Source organism: Polistes dominula, unplaced genomic scaffold, assembly GCF_049000335.1.
Source record: "Polistes dominula isolate Pdom_NZ unplaced genomic scaffold, Pdom_raw_medaka contig_27, whole genome shotgun sequence".
NCBI lineage: Eukaryota > Metazoa > Arthropoda > Insecta > Hymenoptera > Vespidae > Polistes > Polistes dominula.
The window spans coordinates 4,181,620-4,192,500 of record NW_028300906.1 but is presented as its reverse complement, the minus strand read 5'-3'; the positions used below and the strand labels follow the sequence as shown (position 1 = coordinate 4,192,500).

At 35.3% G+C, this 10,881-nt stretch overlaps 1 protein-coding gene across 2 annotated transcripts; it reads right to left on the bottom strand.

Moving 5' to 3' along the window:
- Positions 1-893: 893 nt before the first annotated feature.
- Positions 894-10,809, bottom strand: Tpst (tyrosylprotein sulfotransferase). 2 transcript variants are annotated; one of them, XM_015323235.2, is made up of 9 exons: positions 10,694-10,710; positions 10,206-10,434; positions 3,653-3,945; positions 3,351-3,484; positions 2,726-2,834; positions 2,392-2,586; positions 2,031-2,284; positions 1,667-1,864; positions 894-1,568 (listed from the first exon to the last, which is right to left on the bottom strand). In XM_015323235.2, exons 3-9 carry the CDS (start codon positions 3,794-3,796, stop codon positions 1,451-1,453), a joined length of 1,152 nt encoding a protein of 383 aa, XP_015178721.1. In that variant the 5' UTR covers positions 3,797-3,945; positions 10,206-10,434; positions 10,694-10,710; the 3' UTR covers positions 894-1,450. The 2 variants fall into 2 exon arrangements, with proteins under 2 accessions (XP_015178721.1, XP_015178722.1); XM_015323236.2 differs by lacking the exon at positions 10,206-10,434 and having other exon boundaries at positions 10,694-10,809.
- Positions 10,810-10,881: the final 72 nt, after the last annotated feature.

Below are 10,881 nucleotides of genomic sequence, written 5' to 3'. Positions count from 1 at the left end.
ATTTGTTGGAACAATCATCGGTAAATGTTGCCCATCATTTTGGGTAGTGGTCCCTTGTAAATTTTACTATTACAATGTTTTACATTTTTCTTATAGCATAAATTACAGCAATGTCTGCTCGTTGAATTTCCATTACCTTTTCTTAACTCGTATCGTTTTCTACTTTACGAAGAAGATAAATGTTCGTTCATTCATCAACAATGTTGTTACACGTGACAGAGAACTTGTTAACACTTACAATTGGCCAAGATTCCGTTGTTCGATGTTTTTCATTTAATTATATTTTCAAGATCTTAGCCAACGTCGAATGAGAGAAAGAGAGAGAGAGAGAGAGAGTGGTGATAAGTGGTAAAGAAATTTTAAAGTTGTTATATAATATTAAAATAATTTAATCGCATAATTTGTTAGAAACTAACATTTCAAACGATATTAAATAAATGTTCACATCGCAATGAGAATCATTCGCGTAAATATATATATGTATATAATTTATATATATATATGATACAGTTCTCTTTGCAAATGATCGTATTTAATTGAAAAACTAAAAAGAGACAAGAAAAGAAAAGAAAAAAAAAAAACAAAAAAAAATCAATAGAATTTAGTATAGTTTATATAACGAGATAAAAGCTACCCATAATTTTTTAAATTTGCATTCGTACAAGAAAATATTGAATGTTTTATTCCTTCAGAGTAATCTTTTAGAGAATTCGTTTAAGATTTTTTATCAGAATGATAAAATAATGAAAAAAAGAAAAAAAATCAAAATGTCGATATATCGCTAGATTCAGGACGGGGACGCGAAAGCTCTTTTTTTTTAGATATTATTTTTTTTTCCCTTTAATAACACATGTGTCGCACGTAAGGGATAGTAAAAAATAAATAAATTAATCATTATTTTTTTTGTTCATTTTGTTCACATGCTTACTTGTCTAAAACGAATAAAAAATATCATTTTGATTTTCACAACAAAATGAAATTTCAATGTGATTGATGTAGAAGTTTTTTTTTTAAAACGATGCGACTCTCGGTTGAATGAATTATTAACGAGATCAAGAAAATTAATGATAAATAAAATATTTGGAAATAAATACAAAAAAAAAAAAAAATTAAAAAAAAAAAAAGAAAAAAGAAAAAATTGCATGTATCACGCGTAAAAGGTCGTTTTATCATATTTCTTATTTTAAAAAGAGGTCGTTGGGAGAACGAATTTCAGTGAATTCCGCGGATTCGATTTTCCCTTGGTTTGGTGGGTGAGAGAGTTTGCGCGTCTCCGGGCGCACTGCGCGGGAGTTGAGAGAATGTGTGTACGTGATAGAGAGAAAGAGAAAATGGGACGAGCCGCATCGGGTATTCGCGTGGTACGTTTTGCATTTCCGTTATACTATGACGGTAAATCGTACGGATTGGAATAAAGCGTGCCTAAAGAAGGTTGCTCGTCGATCCTTGGTCACGCATTTGCTGGAGGAGCATTGGTAGTATCGTCCTCGTTGCTCAATCCAATTGGTTTAACTCGTAAATCGAATTGACGAGCTTTAGCAGCCCAAACTTCTCCGTCGGCTAGCACCCTAAAAAGGAAAATAAAAGAATCATCGAATTTTTATAATAAAAAAAAAAAAAAAAACAAACAAACAAACCTATTGGAATAATTACAAGTAATAATTACCGTCTGGTATTGTCGCTAACTAGACTGTCGGGTGCACCGTAAACGGGTGGATTGGCATAAGGATCATAACCGAGAACGGAAAGCATCGGTGCAATGTCTGGCATTTCCCTGACTACATCATCAGGAATGTTGCCCACCCATTTGGTTAAAGCTTCTAGATTAACCGGCTTTATTATCTGATCGGACGATCTCTCGACCCTGCATAATTGAACAAAGAAAGAAAAAAAACAGAAAAGAACAAAAAATAGAAAAAGAACAAAACCCCATTACGATTAGATAGAATTATTGGCAACGTTCGCATGTATGATAATTTTCATAGAAAGTTAACACACGTTTGTCTTTTTTATTTTGTTGTGTTACTAACTTGCTCAGAGGCACGCCGCCAGGTTTGTTAATAAATTCCTCGTGATGCATAACCGATTCGTTCCAAGGCACGTCCAAAAAATGTAAAATCTTTTTCATCCATTGCCTCGGATGTAAAACCAGTTGTTCGTAAGGTACCATCAAACATCTCTCCGATCCAACTTCCCGACATTGTCCATACATTGCGGAAATAGCGTGATTCCATCTGATCAATGATTGACGATAAGACGTCAGATCGAAGCCGGTGATGGTGACCTAGAAATGAATAGAGAACGTACGTACGTTCGTTCGTTCGTTCGTTCACTCGTTCGGGAAATTCATCGAGTAGGTGGAATAGAAAATTCTATAATAAATTTCTTTACCTTTCTCGAGATAATGGAGTGAACGGTGGCTCGACCATCTCGTACCATAAAAATAAACTTTGCGTTAGGGAAAAGTTCGAGCATGTAGGAGCCCATTTTCAGGGTTAAGGGATCTTTGTTGCATAATCTAGCAGCTGGTTCCGCATGACGAGCTATTATCTCCAAACAAAACGCCGCTATTGCGCTGTCTATCACCTATAAAGTAATTTTATCTCAGTAATAAATAAGCTTAAATTGATTAGATTCGGCTCAGAGCACACGAACAATATCTAGTTTTTACTCGGTAATTATACGGAAGTGTATATACATATATATATACTAAATAGTTACTTACATCTTTGGAGATACCAGCTTCCGTGAGCCGTAGATTTTCTCTCTCGGATTTGGACCAGTGCATCTTCATTTGCAGTATCCGCGGTATAACTCTGGTCTCTTGACCGCACCTAATGTTCGAATTAAGCTCTATCGGACGATGTCGTTGGTTGACGTGCATTAGATATGCGCGATTGGAGGCGAAAATCGATTTACGAGCGTCGGACGAGAGAAGGGTGGATAAATTAGAATAGGAGAATAAAACGTTTAACATGCCACGTTTCGCCTTGCACAGGCAACTCTTATAAAACATTCTTACATTGAAACATGAATTTTCAAAGAAACAAGTAAATGGTGATAACTAACTAATCCTCTCTCTATCTCTCTCTTTCTTTCTTTCTTTTTCTCTCTGATGAGATTTCGTAGAAAAAGAAACAAGAAAAAAAGGAACTTCGTTAAAAATGTATACTCAATTTAATTGACTTTCAAGTCGTTCGTTATTTTTTTTTTTTTTTTTTTTTTTTCAAAAAAAGAAAAGGGAGAAGCCAGAGAGGAGATTTATTTACCGATTTGTTAGGAGGAGAAGGAGGAGGGCGGGGGGGGGTACCGATGAGAGAAAATGATTGCTAACGACCGACTGCACTCACCTCACGTCGGGATGCGCATCGAGCATGGCGCGCATCAAGGTCGTGCCTGATCTCGGCACGCCTCCGATGAAAATAAGCGGCATGTATCGATCGTAGGTGTAGGTTTTATGGTCGAATGGTCCAATAACGTATTTCTGAAAGCGAACGATAGAAATACATTCATATGTGCGTGAAAAAAAAAAAAAAGACAAAAACAGAGAAAAAGAACAAATAACTTGGACTCTAATAGTTGCATTTTCTTCCTTTCTCTTCCATCCTTTCATTCATTCCATGCATTCATTCATTCATTCATTCATTCTTACCTCTTTCGCGAGCATCGTGACGGTAGGTCCGTTCTTATCAGTGCCGCAAATGATACCCAGATGATAGAGAGCGAAAACGAAGAGCAGCGCAATGAAGCAGAGAATGGGCCCTTTTCGGCCGGCACGACTTGACAGCAACGACATGCCGCCTTTTCCTGCCGCCCTTTCCTGCCCCCTCCTCCTCCACCTTCTCCTTTGACTTTCTCTATCGAAAAGCGAATAAAGATTCGCTCCGCTACTACTCGCTGCCCTCCAGCTGCCCTCTTGGAATAGTTCTTACTAGCTCATCGCACCTAAAGGGAAAACAAATTTTTCTTTCTATAAAAAGAAAAGTAAAAGAGAGAGAGAGAGAGAGAGAGAGAGAGAAAACAAAAGAAAAGAGAAAATTAATAGCCAATTTGTAAATCATCGAATCCTGTAATAAACGAAGAATCCCATCGTGTCGTCTACTTTCCCTCGCCCCAACCCCCATATCTTCTTGATTGCTATGTATTATAAGCTTTTATGATAGGTCAAAAGAATAGAAAAGAAATGAAGAGATAATATGATGGTATAAAAAGGGTAAAGGTAAATGAATGGTCGGACCGATGGTCTATGAAATGCGATCAACAATTGGGACGCGCTAGCGAGGAAAAACAAAGAGGTTCAAAGAGAAAGAGAGAGAGAGAGAGAGAGAAAGAGAAAAGGAAAAAAAAGAACGCGGCTAGGAAGGATCAAAGGAGGAGGTCAAAGGACGACGAAAGCCTCATTTGAAATCGGCTTGGATCGACTCGGCTCGGCTAGTATCCGTTTTTCCCAACGATATGACTTTCAGGAAAAGACCTTTCTATTTCGCGCCTGTGTCTCTCTAACCTTTGACCTCTTCTTGTGCGAAAGCTACGCCCCTCCCTCCCTCCCTCTCTCCCTCCTCTTCACTCTACTATGTTCATCGTTTCACCCTCCATCCTTTTTAGCCCTTCTTCCACGACAATCGGCGCATATTGCTCTAGCCTTGGGCGAGACACGTCGTCCTACTACTCCCTTCCCTACGAATTTTTATATTCATTTCTTTCCTATTTTTTATCTTCTTTTTTTTCTTTCTTTTCGATTCTTCCTTCGCTCCTTTTACTTATCACACGTAAATCTTAATTCTACATTTCTCTCTGATTTCTCTGATGTTGAATAAAACATAACTGTTGTGCAATATCACGATTCCCTACTGTTAAATATTTCAGAGGGATGATTAAATCAATTTGATTTAGCTACACGTAGATATTCCCATTTCCGACCCAATTTACACGAGTATCCACGTCAAGGTTGCGTCATGGTTCCTCTTATCATTCGTATCTATCTTTAAATCTTTGATTTTCATTGAAACAATTGGTATACTATAATTTACTCTTGTCCTACTACTGTTAAATATTTCATAGGAAAGATTAAATCAATGAAATTTTGACTACAACACGTCTATTCTAATTTTCCAATTCAATTTACAACAGTAAGTTCATCAAGGTTTCATTAAAGGGGATTTTCTCCTTTTCTATTACGTATGATTGTTAAATATTTCAGTATGATGGTTAAATCAATTAGATTTGATTACACGTTGATTCCATTTCCAATTAAATTTACAACGGTATCTCTCTCGTCAAGGTTTTGTGTACCCTTGTTCGTTTACTTATCTCTCTTCTGTATATAACATGGTTTTAACTATTAACTAAACCAAAAATACCACCTCTCATCTAAATCTTTGATTTTGAATAAAACAATTGTCGTTCTATATTCAACCCTACTATCTATCGGTTAAATGTGTCCTAAGGGTCGTTAAATCAATTAGATTTGACTAGACGTCGATACACTATTTCCGATCCAATTTACAAAAGTATCTTGTCAGGTAGATACATAGGAACAAAGAGAGAAACAGAAAGCGAGAGAGAGAGAGAGAGAGAGAAAGAGAGAGAGGAGAGAAAGAGGACCGACAGATCGATATTTACGATAGCACTTACTCCCTTGGCACCCAGACATATTGTTTCCTTTCGTTTCTGATTAAAGTACGAGTGTGTTTCGCTTCCATGAATCGCCCGCCATTCTCGAGCGTTCCCATTTCTGCGCATCGTGTTTATTATTAGAGAAGAGCTTTCATAGACCTTACAAAGAGAAAAAGAGAGAGAGAGAGAAAGAGAGAAATTCTCTTCTCGATATCGACGACGACCGATGTTCCCGTTCGTTATCCTCTCTCTTTCATTGCATGTTATCCCGTAAAAAAAGAGAACACACCGATACACACTTCTATCCACTCTACTCGATTTGCAATAGTATTACATTCGAATTTCTTACATATCACCAATTTCCATTGTCATTCTGATTACTAATTGTAAGTGTTAACACTTACAAATGGTATCTATTTCTTGGGGGATTTAATTAGGAACCTTTTATTTTGATAAAACTAACTTCATCGTTAAATGCAGGAAGAACTAGTTAGAGAGAGAGAGAGAGGGAGAGAAAGAGAGAGAGAGAGGTGGGGAAAAAAAGCGTGGTGGTTTTGATAAAACTACGCGACGAGCTTGCTTATCGATCTTCCCAGTAAAATTGAATTAAGTTCCCTGAGGAAAAATAAGGACTAGAATAAAAAAAAAAATAGAAAGAAAAGAAAAAAAAGGAAAAAAAATAGAATGGGAGGGGAAAAGGGTAACAAGAGAGTAGGGAGAAGAAGGAGGGAGTAAGAGAGAGAGAGAGAGAGAGAGAGAGAGAGAGAGAGAGAGATAGATCGATTTGGTGGGTGAGTAAGTCGTTCTTTAAAGTGCAACCAACTAAAAAGAGAGAAGACAAGACGAGTAGCAAGAAGACGGGGAATAGAAGTAGAGAAGAACACGACGAGTAGGAGTATAACAAGAGACGAAGAGAAATTTTCGTTAGACGAGATTTAACCGATGGATTTATCGCATTAGCGATGAGACCTTTAATAAAATCGACACCGGAATTCTTATTAACCACTTTTTTACTACTTTCTTATTCTAATTTATATATATATATATATTATATAATAATAATAATTTAATTTAATAATTTATATATAATTAATTTTCTATTAATTTATTACTAATATTAGTATTATTAGTTATTTTATTATTTTATAAAAATTAGTATAATTAGTTATAATTAATACAATATATATATATATATACTATTATATATATACGTTTATAAAAAATATTATTGACATTAATTATTTTCTCTTTATTCATAAAATTTTTGTTCTTCTTTATTTTTTTTTCCTTTCTTTTTTTGTAAAAGAACAAGGTTACATTTATATTGAGACAGCCTTTCGCGAGAAAAATGTGTTTTTAAACATGTAAATCGTAATATAGAACTAGAGTATACTCGCAACCTACATTAAATTTCACTTTGGATAAGAAAAGCGTGGGAAAGTTATATTTTACAAGTTTATCTACGTTGGTCTCTGGCAAATAATTTTGTAGAGAGAATTTTTGTTACGAGAATGGTGGTCGCGTGACGAGTATCCTACACCGTATGATATCACACGCAAGATAGATATATGCTCTGTGAAGTAGAGACGTGCTGGAGATCCATTTACGTTGAAACACGCATACGTGTTTTACACAATACGTGTATATAATACGTGTGTAAAATGTGTGCTTATCCTATGTACGAATCTTCCTTGGTATTTAAAAACATTCGTTTATTCGAGATTAGCTCAAATCACCTGGCCTTCATCGTGGCAAAATGTTTATCCTAAAGGAGAAACGAATGGAGTTTGCGCACGAATGTATTAGTAGCAGCACATGCATCATTTAATTCAAATAAATATAGCTGAATAAGCATGGGATTATATTACTAATACTGCTATCGGAAATAATGACAATAGATTAGGTGAATAAAATTGCGAACATTTCTTTTTAATATTTATATTTATTACAATTTATTTCTATTGTACAATACAATTTATTGACTGACACATATGAGCCGAATTTTTTGTTTTTTTGTTTTAATTTAAAAGTCTATCTTTTCTTACAAAGAAAAATATTAAATAATAAATATTAATGAATTCAGGTAATATATTGTTCAATGATAACAACGTGGTTAATTTTATTTAAACGAAGTCCCACGAAAAATCGAACACTAGTCGTCAAAGTGAGAAGCACAACGCCGCTACTACTTTTGCTAAAAATTTATATTTAAAGGAATATAAGATAAATATAAGAAAAATAAAAAGAAAAATACATTACCACGAGAATATCTTAAAAGGTATACTACTAATATACCAAAGCTCATTAAAATCCGCGTTTGGACATCCGTAATGTCTCCTTGTTAGTATCGTGGCCGTTTCATCGTCACGTTTCATCGATTTTCGTTCGCTTTTTTGAATTCACATTACAAAGAAAAATATTAAATAATAAATATTAATGAATTCAGGTAATATATTGTTCAATGATAAAAACGTGGTTAATTTTATTTGAACGAAGTCCCACGAAAAATCGAACACTAGTCGCCACAGTGAGAAGCACAACGCCACTACTACTTTTGCTAAAAATTTATATTTAAAGGAATATAAGATAAATATAAGAAAAATAAAAAGAAATATACATTACCACGAGAATATCTTAAAAGGTATACTACTAATATACCAAAACTCATTAAAATCCGCGTTTGGACATCCATAATGTCTCCTTGTTAGTATCGTGGCCGTTTCATCGGTACGTTTCATCGATTTTCGTTCGCTTTTTTGAATTCACCCCTCCCCCCCCCATTCTAAAGAAATTTTCACTTCAAAAAGGAATTACCTTATTCGATTTTCTATCGGGGTAAAATTTTTCGATCGATCGAGCATGATCGATGGGAGGAAGAAAAAGCCTTGAAAAATCACTGACGATTCGATCGAGCTCCGATCGGATGAGTAACTACGAAGTGAAATGGAATTCTAAGAGAAGGTAAAGGCTCGTCGACGTTATCGATTCAATCCATACATACAATACATACATACATAGATAAATAGATACGTGGATACATTTATACATACATATATATATATAGATACGGGATATATGTAATGGTGAACTCGCATAGCTGTATTTACGGTCCATTGGAAACCATTGGACGTTTTCGATTAACATGTACACATGTATATATTCAGTATATACTTGACACTCGACGTGACCATCCTTATCAAATTTACAGCGACACGTGTCCCAAAAGGGTAAAAGAGGAACAAAGGGGATTATCGAATCGTTCGAACGTGATGATCGTTGATAATGTTTTCAAATGAATTAACATACACCCTTTAACACCAGGACGATATTGATTAATTTTTTTCTCTCTGTTCATTAGAGAAACAATAAACGAAAAATAATATTCAAATAAATGAAGTGCTCTTCTAACTGTTGATTTGCTACATTTCCCTGTGTAAAGTGAAATAATAAACCAAATGCAATGTTGTGCAATTCGACGCGCGCGTTCTCTTGGATATTAAATATGGCAAATGACGCGATAGGATAGGATAAATTAAATGCGTGTTATGTAGATTTTATAAAACGGTAAAAAGGTGGCATGTAAATTAGGTAAGAAAAAGCGAGGAAAAATTATGAACAGTTGCACTAACGATCTCCAATTTTTTCAATGTTCCTTCGATTTATGTTTTCATTAAGAAATATCTAAATTGCGTTTGATGATGTAATTGCTGAGGAATCTTGATAAACAAGTGTAGTTCTGAGTTACTATATATATATATATATATGCATAGGATATTACGAGTGATTTTAATATCAGCTAACAAATAGATAAAATATATATTATTCTTTAATTGTAATATAAAAAAAAGGAGACAAGAAAAAATATCATCAAATCAATTTCTTTCACTGTCATAATTAATGTGCACGTATGTGTGTATATTTTTTCGAATTATAATTTTAACGAGTGCATACATTTTTCTCAACCAAAGGTAAAAACTTTTCAGGCAATTTAATGGTTTATAAACGTTGAGTAAATTGATGCCGGTGTTAACAAAAATGTATACACATATATGCATATATAAAATATAACTCACAGCAAAAAGTTTCCATGCAACCCAATATACATGTATACATTATATAAACTAGGAAATAATACAGGTTGAATGGGGAATCGTTGAAGCATTAGCGGTAGTTAGTATTACGTCACGAATCGAGGTTAAACGCGCACGCGACTTGTGTATACGGGCGGCATGGTCATCGACGCATCAGGTGTCAGTCACCTCTTTCTCGTGAAGCTTTCTCTATGTGTGTGTATGTGTGTATGTGTGTGTGCGTGAGTACGCGCGTTTATATACGTATGACGTTAATAGAAAAGAGAGGGAAAGACCGTTGTCTCTACACACGTGTGTGAGCACTGTCTTTACGCGCGATATCCAAGAAAGGGTCGAACAGTTCAAGAAGAATATAAGAAGAAGAAGAAGAAGAAGAAGAGAGGAAAGAGTAAGAGACACATAGAAAGAAAAGGAATAGAAAATGAAAAAGGATAGACGAAGAAGACTGGTGTCATCACCTAACTTGGAATAAACCAGCAGCACAAGCCGTTCACTTACTCGTTTTTCTACGACGAGAATGCGCCTTCCTATTCGCCTGACCTTTCACTACTTTTTCTCTCTACTTCTTCTTCTTCTTCTTCTTCTTCTTCTTCTTCTTATTATTATTATTATTATTTTTCTTCTTCTTCTTCTTCTTCTTTGTAGATCTTCCCTTCCTTCCACCTCCTTCTTCTCCACCTACTCCGCCATCTCCTCCCTCTCGTTATTATCGTTCCTCTTTTTATTTCTACGAGAATCAGATTCACTCACGAATGAATGTACACGCACGCACGCACGCATGCATGCATGCATTCACACGCGCGCAATCATTCATACACACACGCACACCCCAAAGAATACCACGCAAGAGACACACTAAGTACACACGAATACACACTTTCACGACCAGTAATCAAAACTATTTCTCTTGTCCCCGTCTAGTATGAAATAGAACGCACGACTTATTAAGATATGATATTCTATCTTTGATAAATAGATAAAATTACAATTCTTCTCCTATGCAACGTCCGTCAACCTAAGCGCGCCGACGACTGCATACTACTGCACAATGTCAGATCTACCACGAGCAAAACTACAGCGCACGATTTACGCGGATCAGCTGCTATTACGATACTAGCGCCATTAACACACTTATTCACTTTTTATCAATCAACTGTGATACTAGCGCTATCTA